Source organism: Otolemur garnettii, unplaced genomic scaffold (assembly GCF_000181295.1).
Source record: "Otolemur garnettii isolate 467f Iridium unplaced genomic scaffold, OtoGar3 scaffold00006, whole genome shotgun sequence".
Taxonomy (NCBI): domain Eukaryota; kingdom Metazoa; phylum Chordata; class Mammalia; order Primates; family Galagidae; genus Otolemur; species Otolemur garnettii.
In genome coordinates, this window is record NW_003852401.1 from 44,522,772 (window position 1) to 44,538,731 (window position 15,960).

General features: G+C 44.2%; 1 protein-coding gene across 1 annotated transcript in view; it reads right to left on the reverse strand.

The window, feature by feature from the left end:
- Positions 1-13,144: 13,144 nt before the first annotated feature.
- Positions 13,145-15,960, reverse strand: part of ERCC6L2 (ERCC excision repair 6 like 2) — a 119,571-nt gene continuing 116,755 nt past the window's right edge. Inside the window, exon 19 of the mRNA XM_003782998.3 lies at positions 13,145-14,253. Coding sequence (XP_003783046.2) covers positions 13,281-14,253 — 973 coding nt within the window. The 3' untranslated portion in view covers positions 13,145-13,280. The remainder of the gene's footprint in view (positions 14,254-15,960) is intronic.

A 15,960-nucleotide genomic window follows, 5' to 3' on the forward strand; every position in this document is an offset into this window, starting at 1 on the left:
GAACAGGAGGAAAGCCGGGCTTTAAAAAAGATGGGAATCAGGGCCCTTACCAGGGAATCCTGGCGGCAAGAACTCGAGGACAATCTCTGTGCAATGGAATGGCAAGTTGGTCTCTTGTCCTAGAGCAGGGTTTCTACCTCTGTTGTGTGGGACACTAGTAGACCCCAGGAACTTCAGAGCATAGCATAGAAAAAAAAAAAAAAACTTGTGGCTCAGTAAGTTGGAAAAGTGGTTTAAATGGGTTTCACTTGTCAGGACCTTTCATATGAGAGAGCATATTTTAACCTTACAGGAAAGGGATATTTCCCAAAATTGCCTTTTTTTTTCCCATGAACCATTTATCTCCTTATATCTCAAGGGCTCTAGTGTTCCAAGGGATATAGCTTTGGAAATGCTGATCCAAAACAGAGTGGAATGAAGGGGAGTAGTGGAAAATATGTCTTGGCCTAAGTTTTTAATGCAAAGGTAGGGATATGGGGTGTTTTTTTCTAGAAAACAAGTAACTTTGAAAATAGATGATTATCATTACACTTCAGGAGTAACAGTCTGGCAAGTCTAATAATAACAACATACTTTGTGTGAATTTTAACAGTTTACAGTAGGCCTTCATGTACAAAACCTCAATCAGTTCTGAGGGGTGGGTGTTATTGGCCCAGATTACAGACATGTCACTGGTGCAGTGTGCTCCTGAACGCTGAGGATCCAGGACAGAGGGTCATTCAGATTCAGGCTCTGTGCAAAGCTGTATCGTGCTGCCACTGGCTCTCAGATGGTCACGGTTTTAAGACATGGTTCTAAGTGAAGATTAGTCATTTAAATCATGGGTGTGGATGGGCTCACCTGGGGAGAATGTGGATTAGAAAGAGTGGAAGGCCAAGGAATAGGCTTGGAGGATATAGATGTAGCAAAGATGAAGCTGCAATGAATTCTGAGAAAGAGCAGCCAGGAAAACTAGCAAAACACTGTGATTCAGGGCGAAGGCCAGCTGGTGCCTCAGGAGAAAGGCAGATCAGTGGCCTTAATGCTCAGAGACACCATCTCTGATCTACTCCTGGGAGGACTTGTAGAGACACAGCAGTGCTGGAGGGACACTGGGGGTGCTGGAGGGACACATGTGGTGCAACTGCGCCAGTAGCTGATAACTGTGGGTCCAGCCTAGCCCGTAGGACTGTATAAGGAGAGAGCTGTGCCCAGTGCCATCAGCCCTAGAGGAGCTTGGTGTCCACACCCCTGCCCCTGGGCCCCTCCGCCTGCCTGGATGACCGTGGCAGTTCCACTCCCATTTGGGGATGGTCCGTGACCCAGAGTGGACGCTTTTAGAAGGCCTCTTCCCAGTACCCTGTCCCTGACCTGACTCCCCACCCCACCCCATGTTTCTTTTTCTCAATACGTCACGTGCAGATGATCCTGGTCTCCCGCGCTGCTTCTGGGAACCTGACCCAGGCCAGGAAGGCTCAAGAGCAAAAGCGTGGTGTGCAGGTGCGTGGGGTTGTGTGAGTGTGGTGTGATGTGTGTAACGTTTACGGTGTGCGCTGCACGTGCTGTGCTGTATGTGCTAACACCAAGCTGACATCACCAAGTGCAGAGTGTGAGGCTCCCAGCTGCGAAGTCAGCCGGTCTGAGCCGCTGTGTGTCACTGAGGACGTTTTGTTTCTCTGAGCAGTGAATGTCTCAGAACAGCTGGCCCCACAGTGTGCCCGTGGGAGGTACTCTTCCACACTCTCCCACAGCTTTGTGTTCCCTCCCCTCTGCCCTGCACGGTCCTTAAGCTCCAACTCTAGTATTCTGCTCTTCCTGCTGTGCGCTGCTGGGAGCAGAACTGACCCCTCCCCCAGGCCAGTGTGTTGGGCAGGGCTCTGCCAACAGGGGGCCCAGAGGGCCAAGGCAGGACATGCTGGGACCTGTTCTTATCACCACTGCCCCAGCAACCCCTAATGGGCCCCAAAGTGATGCCATTTCCAGTTTTCTGGTTTACTTCTCTCACTCCCAGAACCAGCCTCACCCCCTCTTGCAGAGAAACCAGCACCAGCTGGATGGCACATCCGTCTGGGAGATTTGTGCCCTGCTCTCCAGGAAGTCCCAAGGCAGCCAGGCCTGAGGGCTGCTTCCAACTCCACAAGGCCTCTTCTCCACACAGTTAGTGGACTTGGATCCTCAAAATTCTGATGACTTCTCTTTGTCACTCAGGAACGGTAGCTGCTTCCATCAGTTACTGTATCTGATTTCTTTTTTCTTCTCAGTTCCCCAATACCTGTTCAAGCAACTGTATAAGATTCTGTCTGTTAAAGGGGTCAGGTGGGTCTGGGTAAGGGGTAAGCCTGACTGGACCCTCACCTCTCTCCTCAATTATCCAAGAGGTCTTCTGACATTGTGCACAGTTCCTCGCAACTTGAGAAGTAAGTCCAAATGATTGTAAAACTCTATTCTTACTGAAGATTACTGCTGGAAATATAGAGGGTGCCCCCAAAATGTATACACATTTTAAGAAAGTAAAAAACTGTATTAAAATTGTAATACTCAAGTCACATTTGACTTCTGCAATTACAAGAGGTGCTCAAAGGTGGCTTGTATTTTCCTTTGTTACTGGTATATACTAAGCATTACAATTTTAATGTTTTTTTCCTTTCTTAAAAATATATACTTGTTTTGGCACCCTCTGTATATCGATGCAAACAAAATGAAAGGGCTCAACAATAAAGACTGCATATTTCAACAGAAGAATCAAATCATCTTGACAACATTTCAATTGGAAAAATTTGACTTGAGGAATTTTGTGCAGAAGAATAACAGGATCAGATGTGTGATAGGCTTTGGATGTGTTCTGGTTGTTTAGTGCTCCTTTGTGCTGCTCCTGGTACAGTCCCCGTTCCACCTCTCCAGCACTTCAGGCCATGAGATGCAGAGGGGCTGCTCTCTTCAGCTCTGGGGTAACTGCCTCTTTTCTATAGGACTTGTCATTGGAAGTACATGAGAGGAGCTTCTGCTGCTTTTGGGCGTATTGCAGCACATCCTGAGAATGAACCCAACCAAAGCTGGAGGACAGCAGACCTGAGTGGCCCGCTGGACACATTGGCTCTAGTGTCTTTTCAGCATCTCCACCAAGCCACACATGAAACCAGCCTGTCATCAATAACTTTCCTTTTTGCTTAAGCCAGTTCAAAGGTTTCAATAAAAGAGTTCTATTTGATACAGCAGATTTCTCTAGAAGATCTAGGAAGTGAAAGACTTGAAGTTACTGCAATGGTTCAGGCACCAAGTCGGGTGGTAGAAAAATGGAAAGCAGGTAGCAGAGTTAAGGAATATTTAAAAGGTAAAATCTAGAATTCTTGAATTATTACAATGGGTGAGAAATACAGAAGCCTTCAAATAGAAAAGATGGTGCTCAGGTCAGTGATTGATGCTATTGTCATTAACTGAGTTAAGAGTTAAATACAGGAGAAGGATGAGTGTAGAGGTGAAGATGAAGACTTCCACTTTGGACGCAATGAATGTGACATGCCCAGTGGTCACCCAAGGGGATAGGGTCATACCAAAGCAATAGGGTGTATCTCAAACTCGGAAGAGAGGTTGGGTGGTGATGAAGATTTTCGACTACCTACAAACAGTTTTGTTAGAAGCATAACTGTGAATGAAGGGGACCCTAGAAAATCATGTTGTGTGAGATTAACCCTAGATTGGGGATAACATCCTAGGAAACCCAAGGGACAAGCTAAGAAGCAAAATCCTACAACAAGACCAAGAAGAGATTGTTAGAGAAGTACAAGGACAGCCAGCAGCACAAGTTTCAAGGAAAGGAGCTGACCATTCAAGGAAGGGGTAATGATTCCCTGAGTGATGTCGTGGGCCACCTCATTCCATCTAGGAAACACATGAGTTCTTTCTTGAACACATTGAGACCGACCAGTCAGATCTTAGAGAGTCTATGTCCCTGACTTTCCTTCATCCACTCTGCTATGTACCATTACCTCTTTCCTGGTCAACAGTGTTTCCCCCAAAGGGTGGGGAAAGGGACTGCTGGACAGTTCAAGGAAAGCTTTGGGGTTACATGATGCAAGCTGCTTTGCCCTTGTGAAGTAACTAGACTATTTCCAGACATAGGAATAGAATTACTTTGGTTTCTGGAGCAATAATTAGTAGCAACCTTATATATGGTTGTTTAAGTTTACTTCTGGAAAGCCGTTAGTGCTTAAGAAAATAGATGTAAAGTTACTAAGTACACCTGAGATTTAGACAGTAGATAAGTGCTGACACTAAGACATCCTTCTCCAGAAAAAGAAAAATCCATCTGGAGAAAGAGAAAGTGATTCTTGCCTTGTATTCACTCTCTCACCTGATGGACATCCGGGACTGCTGACAGCCAAGTCTGAAGAGTCCAGTGTGGAGACTGTTCTAGATTGCCTATCTCTAGACATTCAAACCTCTTAACTTTAAAGACAGGTGGATGAGCAAGGGGCCCTCTGTGGCATTCCAGATCAAACTGAACCTGATATCCACCTGTTTGATGCACTTAGAATTTCTGTTAACAGACAGACACTGCCATGTGGCCTCCAGGCCATAGCTGGTGCTGTGGGTCATTCCATCCCTGTGAGGAAGTTCATGGCTTCCAGCAAAAGTGCACTGCAGTGGTTTAGAAAGAGACTCAGGAGTGGGACTAATTCTAGCTGGCTCTGGATCAGCCCTGTTGCTTACAAGCTACAAGACCCTGGTACCTCAGTTTCTTCTGTAAAACAGAGGTAAAAATAATACCTGCCAGGAATGATGGTTGGGCAGATCAAATGAGAAAATCTACTTGAAGTGTTCAACAAATGACACAGTAAGTGCTTAATAAATGTGAGCCAATGTCCCTACAGCCTTTATTCCCCAGCCCAATCCCCCTTAGCCTGCTTAACGGAGGAAACATGAGGTTTACAACAGGCGAGGTCCTTGTGTGTTTTAACAAGCTCTTGGGGAAAGCAGTGTGGAAAATGGATTAGGGAGGGAGGAGGCCAGTGACTAGCAACCCAGGGAGAAGTCTGCAGGCATCCAGATGGGAGGTGGAGGGGCGGGAACTAGGGCCCTTGGCAGTAGGATTCAGGAAATATTTTGGAGAAATCTTGTCTAGGATATGATAACAGGTTGGAAACGGCACACTTGGCCCAGGGCGGCTTTGCGGGCGGGAGGAAGGTGGAAGGAAGGGAAGGCAGCTGCAGGGCCGATCTTGGGGGCCGTGGGCGTGAGACGTATGGCTTGGGACTTGAGGCCGAACAAGCAGGCCCCGAGGCGGTGGGAGCGCAGGGTGGGGTTCCGGCTGGAGCAGGGGGATGTCTGTACGTGGGGGGCCCGTTTCCCGGCGCAGCTGGCCCGAGTCTAGGTGGAGTCTGCGGAGGTGCTAAGCCCGATTTCCTCCTTGGCGGGTCAGCTCCGCGGATGCCAGGCGTGACTGGCGGAGCCCCCGGGGACCCCCGCTGACACTGCTATTGGACCGGGCCAGGAGTTCCCTGGTGTCCGGCTTCCTTCCTTCCTCCCTCCGCACCTCAGGCCTCAGTCCGAGCTCCCATCGCTGGCGCCTCCGCCCTCCGGCTTCCCATGACCTCAGTTAGACGCGCTCGGGATCAAGTTGAGGCTGGGTTTCCAGCGGGCCGCCGTCCAGACCGCAGAAGCCGCCGCCGTTCACACCCGGCGGCCGCGCGCCGTCCGCGTCCAGGGCGGGGAAGGGCGCGGGCAGCAGGAGAGGAGGCCGCGGGTCCCCCCGACCCCGGCGGCTGCGGGCCGAGGGCCTCGCCTCTCCCGACCCCTTGAATTACGGGGGGCTCGAGTGTGTCTTCGCGCTGAGATGCACTTCTAACTGGGGGGTCGGGGGTACAGGAGGAATTCGTGCCCTTTCCCACCATCCCAGCCCGAATTCCCGTCCCCTCTCCACCCGCCCACTGCAAGCCCGGGATCCCCACCCCTCGCCATCCAGGGATTCCCTGCCCCGGCCGGAGCTTGGACCCCTGCCTGGTTCTCTGCGCCTCGGGGTTCCTAGCCATTCAGCGGAGCATTCTGCAAAGGGCTGTCCCTCCGCCGCCCCCTTGCCCCACTTGTCGAGGTGGATAAGCCGCTAAGGCCCGCAGCGGCCGGAGCTACGAGGGAACGTCCCCCGGTTTGCAGTTAAGGGCAGATAACGCGCAAGCCCTTGCTTTCGCGTTTTCCATCAACTCGGCCAGAGTGTAATCTAACTAACTTGCTTTCTCTTTTCCTCAAAGAGAAAATAAACCTGATTTGGAGGGACAGACTATCCCCCTGCTCGGGGAGGGGGGCGGTGGCTCCCCAGCCTGTGTTTCGAGGCCCCGCCATGGGGGTTTCCAGCGATGGTCCCAGCGGCCCCCGTGGCCTTTTGGAAACTGACAGGGAAAGTTGAAACGAGTTCTATATTGCTGGAAGCAACTTCCACACTACATAACCCCCAGGTATTTGCCTGCAGGGCGGGAAAGGGAGCCTGGAGGATTCCCCGGCGGCGGCGGCGGCGGTTCTCGCGGAAGGGCGTGGAGGAGCCGAGCTGCGGAGCTGGGCGAGCGGCCCTGCCCAGGTGGCGGACGCCGTTCTGGAAAGCACCGGCCAGAGAGGAAATGCCAACTGCCTCCCTTTCTCCGGACTCAGGCGGTGCTGTGGCCCTCTGGGCTCGCCGCGGGAAATTATTGCCCCCCCCCCACTTTGGAATTAAGGTCAAGTGACCCCGTGGGAACTCTGGTGTGGGGTCCTCTCCGCCTTCTTGTTCCCCACTCTGACCCGCGTGTGTCCTGGAGTTATCAGAAGCTCCAAAAGTCCTGGAGTCTTGGAGACTCCTAGGTTGTCAGAAGCTCTTCGTCTTTGGCCAGTGCAAAACATGAACCTCTGTACCGAAAGACCCACATTCCTGTTCTGTTTCTTTTCTTCTCTCTTTTTTTTTGAGAGCCTGTTACTAGGTCGTCCTCGGTAGAGTGCGGTGGTGTCACAGCTAACAGCAACCTCTTGGGCTTAAGCGGTTCTCTTGCCTTAACCTCCCAAGTAGCTGGGACTACAGGTGCCCGCCACAACACCCAGTTGTTGTCGTTGTTGCAGTTGTCATTGTTGTTTAGCAGGCTAGGGCGTGTTCGAACCCTCCAGCCCGGTTTAGGTGGCCAGTGCCTTAACCACTGGCCATGGGCACTGAGTCTCATTTGGGGTTTTAAAGGCCAAGGGTGTCCTGGCTTTCCCATTCTTTTGGGGTTGGTCATCTCCCCCTCCCTGCTATTTGGGGGTGACCTTTTCTGATCACTCTAGTTAGCCCAAAGCATTTTTCTCCTTTGGAACTCCGGAGGCCTTCTTTGTTTCTGCAGTGCGGGAGCTCTCATCTGTGGCTGAGTTTGATACCGGGTCTGGTTCTCTTGCCGGCTTCCTGAGACCTGCTTATCCACCCTAACATTCCTTAGTTTGTTGCCTTTCCTAAAGGTGTCTTTCAGAGCACAAGATTCTGGGCCATTTTAGCAAGTGAATGGCACCTGTGCCAGGGCTCCACGGGACTGACCAGGTTAGCCTTTTTCTGGCATGTCAGTGAATTATAATAATTACTGTCTCTAGGGTTGACTTGCCTGGTGACCTGGCTTCCAAAACATCCCAGGTATGTCTTCCGGTGCCCACCCCCACTTCATTCTGCCTGCTGAACTCTGCTGAAGGTGTTTTCCCCCACGTGAAATAGGAGGGCAGAGCTATCTACTAAAATAGGGGAATGGGGGAGTTAAGATGCCTGGCCAGATGACATCTGGCTAGTGGCAGGGGAGGAGAGAGCTGAGAAGGGAAAGCTGTTAGGTTGCCTGAGGGCGCCGACGCTCCATTGAGCTTGGTGAGCAGGCAGGACTCAGGGGTTGGAGCTGGAGTGGAAGACACTCAGAGCTTTGCCAGGCCTTAGTGAGGAAGGCCACGCAGGGTCCCACGAAGGGAAGAGAGGGTGTGAGTCCTGGTGGAGAGGAAGGCAAAGCTGAATACTGCAGCGCAGAGCGGCTACCAGAGGTAGACAGAGGGGTCAGAACTGTGGCTCCTACCCTGGGAGATCCAGGTTCTCCAGTACTGCATATTGTCATTAACATTTTGAAAAATTAATTGTTTTCGCTCCTACTAATATTTTTAGAAAAGAAGAAAAATATAAGAATTAATTATGCGACTTCTTTTGAAGGTTTTATCTTTCAGTCCAGAAGCATGTATTACTTTACAAAAAAAAGAAAATCCAAAGTTAAGACATGATGGGGGGAGGTCAATAATTCATAGGTTAGTTCAACAAGTCACTAGAGTTTCCTTAGAAACATAAAAAATTCAGAGATACACACTCCCTCCCCCTCAGATAAACTGAAGCCATATACAGTGAATTGTAGTTATTTTTTTTTTCAATGAGATTGAGGGCCCATTTAGCTAACCAAAAAGACAGGTGTACAAAGAGGAATTCTTGATTTTTATTTACGAGAACAAGGTAAAAAACCAAAAATGTTAACTGAGAATCATCTGTGTCAGTGATAGAAAAAGAGCATATTGATATCATTCAGACTAGTCAAAAATTTAGAGATTCAGGGAGTGAATATAACCACCATAATTTGTTAAGCTGCGGCAAAGCAAATAAAATACATATTGACAAAGTATATAATTAGAAAACAATGCTGTGTGTGGATTTTTCCCCTAATCTTTTCATAATGAGTGGAAGCTTTTTTCAAGATAAAGTCTTATACAAAACAGTAACTTAAAAGCCAAATAAAATTGAGGTTTATAGTGAAATTAATATAAAGTCAACAATGATCTCACATATATCAAAATTTGGCATATAGCACATTTTGGTGAGGAGTTTCTTTTGATCATACTTTTTTCCCATTTTTTTATTGTGGTAAAGTACATATGAAACATAAGGTTTATCATTGTAACCAGCTTTAAGTCTACAGTTCAGTGTTAACAAGTAAGTGCAGATTGTTGGACAACCATCATCACCACCCATCTCCAGAACTCTTTTAAATCTTGCAAAACTGAAACTCTGTAACTATTAAATGGTAACTCCCCATTTCCCCTTCCCTCTAGCTTCTGGCAACCACCCTTCTGCTTCGTCTCCATATACCTGACTAATCTACCTACCTCATGTAAGAGGAATCATACAACAGTTGTCCTTCTGTGTCTAGCTTATTTCACTTTGGATAATGTCCTCCAGGTTCATCTATGTTGTAGCAGAGTTGGAGTTTCCTTCTTTTCCAAGATAAGCTATTTTGTTTATCTATTCTTCTAGTGATGGACACTTGGATTGCTTTCATGTTTTAGGTATTGTGAATAATGCTGCTGTGAACATGGTGTACAAATATGTGTGGATATTTTTATAGGGACATAAAAACAACTTTGGGGCCTAAAAAGAAAGTATAGAGTGGGGTCCATCAGGAGCTCAGGTGCATGTCCCCTAGTTTCACACAGGGTCTGGGGGAGGGCAACTGAAGCACCTCTCTGGGAATAGCATGTCCCAGTGAGTCCTGCCCAGTAACAAACCTGAAAGGATCACCATATCAGAATTATTGTGAAACTTTAAAAATAAAAAGGGTGCCTGTGCTGAACCCCAGACCTCCCGAATCAGAATCTCCTGGGGAGAATTTAAACACAGAGATACGTGTTTAAAAGTCTCAGTTCATTTTTATTTTTATTTTTAGAGTGCCCTGATGTCACAGCTCATAGCAACCTTGGGCTTGAGGGGTTGGTTCTGACTAGCCACCCTTGGAGTTGGGAACCACATAGGGTTGGACTTTGGAAGGAAAGGTGAATTTGTGTCTCTTGTCCTAGGGGCAGAAAATAAATACCACAAGCCCTATTTTCATGGGTAAAATCCTAGAAGATCCTATGAGGCAAGGCAGTCCTCCTGGGGTTGTCCTTTTGCAAAGAAAAAGTGAGATGTTCCTCCTGAATGCCATATAACACCAGGTAGAGATAGCCCCACATGTTACAGAGCACAGGGGCTGTCACCCAAGTGGCTTATGAACCACCCCTGTAAGTCCTCCCAGAATCACTGGGCAGAGGATGCTTTGCAAAATGAAGTAGGTGGAACCAGGAATAAGGACACATCAGTGATAATTAAATGAGATGTAAGTCAATCTGTGCTCTTGGCTCTTTGGAGGTGTATGTTTGTCATCCAATTGTATAGGTTCAATGATGTCCTTGTTGAGTCTTAGGTCCACTGTTAACTGGGTTTGTGACATAATGACCTATAGACTCTATTTCCTTATAGGTAAAAAAAAAAAAAAAACTGACCTTAGAAGCAGGCAATGAACCCCATTCTTTTGGATTTTATAGACCAGTAAATGTCTAATAAAACTTTTGGGACTGACATATGGTTACCAACTTTCATATCAAGTAAGGACAATGAAAAAGACTAAATGCTATGATCTACTGTCATTTCATGAAGGAGGGCTATTTTGACATTAGAAAGGAAGGATAACTTAAGGATTTAAAAATTGAACACATTGAACTTTAATTAAGAAACAAAATCTGGATGTGATGGCTCATATCTATAACTCCAACTACTCAGAAGGCTTGAGGCCAGGAATTCAAGACCAGCCTGGACAATATAGTGGGCCCCTGTCTAAAAAGCAAAGAAAACAACCCTATATTTCCAGTGGATTTCTCATTTTCTGTGGACTGATGAAAAGTTTGTCATCAACTCCTCTCTGCAAACTAAGCTTTTTTGCCCTGAGTACTAACGGGCAGCTGCACCACTTCCAGATGCTGTTAATTTCCTTGAAGAGATAGTTTGGGGGGCTTTAAGAGAACCCTCAGGAAGTTAAGGACAAAAGTCTCTTGGTGTCTTGCCTCAGTTTCCAAAATTAATAGCTGTGAGTGCTACCAGCCAGAAACTGTATCATTGCTTTAAGAAGAAGTAAAAAAGACAAATTGTGGCAAGTACAATCATGGAAACTTGAAGTTGGAAGGTTTCTTAGCAATGATCTCATCCCTGTGGTTTCAAACTAGTGCTCCACAAAGCCACAGAGGTGCTGCTTGAACCAACCAAACTTCTATTTTAATTACTTTAATAACTGAGTTTCTGATTTAGATACAGACCAGTTGCTTAAAAAAAAAAATGCCTGAACACCATCAATCAGTCCATCTCTAATTTAAAGGGAAAACCCAGGCTGATGGAAGGTATGGGATTTGCCTAAGGCCACCCATTTAGTTGGCAGAACTTGGTGACATACCATCAGTGGGGTGGGAGTAGGAAGGCCTCTTATTGCCAGACTTCCAGTGTCTGATCAAGGGTTGAACCAAATCTTTCCACCACTCCATGACTGCCTCCTTTTCATACCCAACTCTGTGTTCTTCCCAGCACACTGCTCTTGCACGATAGTAATAAATGTTTCATGGACAACTGTTGAAAATTCAGTTTTAAACTCTAGGTTTGTAATTGCTCCCATTTTGACTACCACTGATAAAAGTTTCTTTATCACTGATAACAGTTTCCTTGATTTATTTATATTTGGAGAGTATAGAGCTAATATTTATATACATATCATTTTATGATTACCTAAAAAAATTAAAAGCTATTTTATGGAAGATATACTTTTATTAAAATGTCTGAAATATAGGGCACCACCTGTGGCTCAAAGGAGGTAGGCGCGATATGCCAGAGGTGGCAGGTTCAAACCCAGCCCTGGCCAAAAAAAAATCTGAACTATATTGTCGAGTATACAAACTGAAATGAAGTGTTATCCATTTACTGAACAGAGCTCTTCATATAGCTCACACAGGAGGCTAAAAACATCCCTAAGTCAGGTCTGCCACAGACTATATCTTGCCATCATTGTATAGAAAGCACCTCAGTGGCAAAGTGTAGCATCTCACAACTGAGCTACAAGGAGCAAAAAATGACTCTTTGTCAGCTAAAGTGGTGTTTTTCACACTGTGGTTCCAGATCTTCAGTGGGCCATGAAATCGATTAGTGGGATATGAGAGCATTAAAACACACACATGATCCTAGAAGAGCAAACTGTCAAAGTGTATGACATGCCTTCAGTGTAAATATGATTTCATAAACATTTTATTTCAATCATGTAGACGTATGAACACATATACTCTGTCATGATATAAAATACATTTCACAGTTCTCTAAAGCAAAACAATGTTCTAAAGAAAAAACATACTTGGCGATTTCAGTCTGTTGAGAAAAGATTTTTGTTTCTTTTCCTTCTAAGCAAGGAGACCACACATCCTGGGGATTTCAAAGTCCTCTCTCCTCAATACAACAGCAATGATCTCTGAGTATAACCATTTCCTGGCTTGCTGCTATTTTCAGGATGGACACTTCCTACTATCATAGCCCTGAAAGCTTAACTGAGGTTCAGCGCATCGGAACCTGGGTCAGTAGAAGCCTCAGGTCTCTGCCTACGATGTGCAGGCACTATGCCAAGGGCTTTAGACATGATCCTTTACAGACATGATTTCCTTTCTTTTACTTCTAGCTGTACCTCACCTGTAAAATTGAAGCTTATAGCATAGAACATAGGAATTGAGTGAGTGCTTCTAAATAAATGAATTCAACAACAAGCACATTCCAGTTTAAACTATATAAATCCAACAAAATATAATAGTTTCAAAATAAAATCAAATATTTACTCATTTTTTCTACTTAAATACAAAAGTATTATATAAAGGTTTATTTACACTGATTAAATCATAATAGTTTTCTTTTGAACTGTTAGAAAAAGATCAACCATTTTAATGCAATATCATATATTCAGCACTAGTTATAACTTTTATCTAAAATAAGTTAGTAATAATAGAACTTGATATTGAGGAAAAAGGAAAATACTTAAGTGCTTTCCAAATGCTCATGAGAAAGAGACACATCAATGAGTACCTGATTTGGAGGATAGGCAGGAGTTGGCCCATGACCTAAGGGAACTTGGAAGAGTGAACCAAAGCTTTTTTAAAACTGAAGCACACATGTTTATCTAGTTGAAACCATTCCTCTCTTATATTAGGAAAAGATGAACACCAGGGCAGGTAACTTATCTAAGGTTGCATAATTTATGATAAGAGACATCCCAGGTCTCCTAATAACAAATCTAGACCATTTTCCATTTCATAACAGAGGTCTGTACCATAATGCAATCATATTTTTAAAAGATCAAATCAGATATCAAAAAACCCCAAATTCATATCTTAGACTTTAAAAAAACTCTAAAGCAATAATTTAATAAAAAATACAAGTTGACAACTGTCTTCAAGATCATATGATTAGTGCAGAACAGAGTACTGTAAACAGTGATGGCTCATTGGTGTAGTAATGCACTTACATGCTATGTATCACTCTGTGTATTGGTTGTGTTTTCATCCGAATCACTTGAGTTAAATTTCTTCCACAAAAATTTCTCATTTGATTTCCAAAGAGAAGTTTGTAGCTCATCTGTCCTTTTGGAGGATGTAGCGAAGGGTGTTTTTTCACACAAAGTCTCTATTACTGTCAAGTCGGTGAGTTTGCTAAGACTGTCATCATTCTGCTCATTCAAAATGTCCCAGAAATCTTTTGGTCTCTGTTTTACTTTTTCCATGGGCCCTGAAAGAACTTTCTTTGGTAGTTGTGTGGCACTGTTCCCATGACTTTTAAAGAGGTCATCAAGAATAGAAGTGTCACCGAGTAAGCCTAGCACAGAAGTGTTTTCTAATACTGGATTTTCTATCTTTTTGTTTTCCAATTTCAAAAGGGATGTGTTTCTTGAAATGCTTGTTCTTGTGAGGTCCTGTTGGTCTTTCCTGGTGTTTTCTAACTCTCTCTCATGTGCTTCAGACTTACTGTTGGGAGAACAGGATATCCTCTCCTTGGAGGCCTTGTTGTTTTTTCCATTGTCAATCTCTTGGGTAGAACTAATAGGTGATTTCTTAGTTTCTGCTTCTTTAGAACACAGCTCTTCTCTACAGGAACCATGACTTTGAAACTTATTTGATTTTCCTTTATATACTCTTAGGCTACAAATTTGAGAAATTCTGTTGGTAGAATCTTTAAATGACAAAGTTTCAGAATCTGACAGCCCTTCTTTTATAAGAGATTCTCTTTTTTCAGATTTCTTTCTAATTGTCTTTTCTTCCTGATAGGAAGAATTGATGAATTCTGAAGCGGAATCCACAAAAAATTCTTCTACCTCTGGATATCGAGAAGCATAAAAGTCTCTTAGCATTTTCTGTCGTTCTTCTGATGTGGCATTAGTTATATGCTTAGCAAATTCCTTTACAGAAGATGAGTTAAAGTAAGAGGCCATTTCTTCAAATTGTTTCCTAAAGTTTTAATGAATAAAAGCAATGGTTATTCTTATTAAATTTTTAAAGAATTCATCATCAGTAACAGGAAATGTAGAGGTCGAGCAATGTAATCTTGTTCTGTTAGTATATCTCTGTTTAATTCCATAATGAAAATGTATTTTATCCTAGGAGGATGTGGCCTCTTTCCTTATGCTACTGAAAAAAGTATTTTAGCGCATGAAATCATCAGCTTTTTATGTTATTCTGATTTATACTACTAGGTAATTCCTGGGAATTATGAGCCCAGCATGCTACTCCTCCCAAGAGCCACTTTATGAATGACAGGAGAATGATAAATTTACATGATATGTACTTGAAAATCTATATTGTACTCAAATCCCAAGAAATAAAATTATCAAGGGTCTTAGTGAATAGAAAAAAATTCTGAAAAATTAAAAAAAAATCTTCCTTTTCCTTCTTCTCTTCTTTCACAAATATAACAGAAATTTCACAAGACATTTTAGTAAGTCTCAGGGGAAGTTCTAAACTGATAAACCTAGATTCTTTCTTTCCCCCAGTTTCAATATAGACAGCTAAACCAAGAAGTGAGATGCTATTTGAAGAAGTGAGATATTCTTAAGATATTAATAAAAGCAGGTGGCACCTGCGGCTCAAAGGATTAGGGCACTGGCCCCATATACTGGAGGTGGCGGGTTCGAACCCAGCCCTGGCCAAAAACTGCAAAAAAAGAAAAAGAGATATTAATAATAGCTATAGTATGCACATATGAGGAAACGGGCCTTCTGGAACCTTGCTAAGACAGAGGAAGAAAGATTGTTCAGGGACCCTGAGCAGTAAACTCTGCTCCTTTCCCCTGGTAAAGGTGCTATGGACTAACTGTGACTCCCAACAATTATGTTGAAGCCCTAATCCACAATGTGACAGCATCTGGAGATAAGGCTTTTAGGAAGTAATTAAGGTTAAATGAGGTCATCAGGGCAGGTACCTAATCCAATAGGATTAGTGTCCTCATAAGAAGAGATGCCAGAGAGCCAGCCGTCACTTTCAACTCCATCCCACCCCCTCTTTCTCTCTGCCATGTGAGGACACAAAGAGAAGGTGGCCATCTGCAAGCCAGGAAGAGAAACCAAATCAGTTAACACCTTGATCTTGGACTTCTCAGCCTCTAGAACTGTGAGAAATAAATTTCTGTTGTTTAAACCACCCAATCTATACTATTTTGTTATGGCAGCCCAAGCAGACTAAGAGACAAGGGTATTGTTTTGCTGATGTTGAGTTTGGGCCACGACTCAGGAAAGCCCAATTGTTTGTAAGTACTCCTTTAAACAGAAGCCATAGATAGTGTTGTAGCACATGATTAGAAGTCTGAGAATTTTTTAATTATGTTTGTACTGTATATAATAGTTCCTTAAAACATTAATTTATTCATCAACAAATATTATAGAATGCTATTTTATACTAGGTAGGAAAAATGCAGTAATAAACTAGACCCAGTTCACTATCTTAAAGAATTTACAGTTCAGTATGGGGAGAAAATTTGTGAAAATCAAACTATTGTAGAATAGTTTGATTAAATACAAAAGATAAATCCCAAGATGTAAATTTACCATGAAGTAAATGTGAGGCCCTACTGGTGCTCACAGAAGGGGTACCTCCACCAGTGACTGGTGCTCACAGAAGGGGTACCTCCACCAGTGACTGGTGCTCACAGAAGGGGTACCT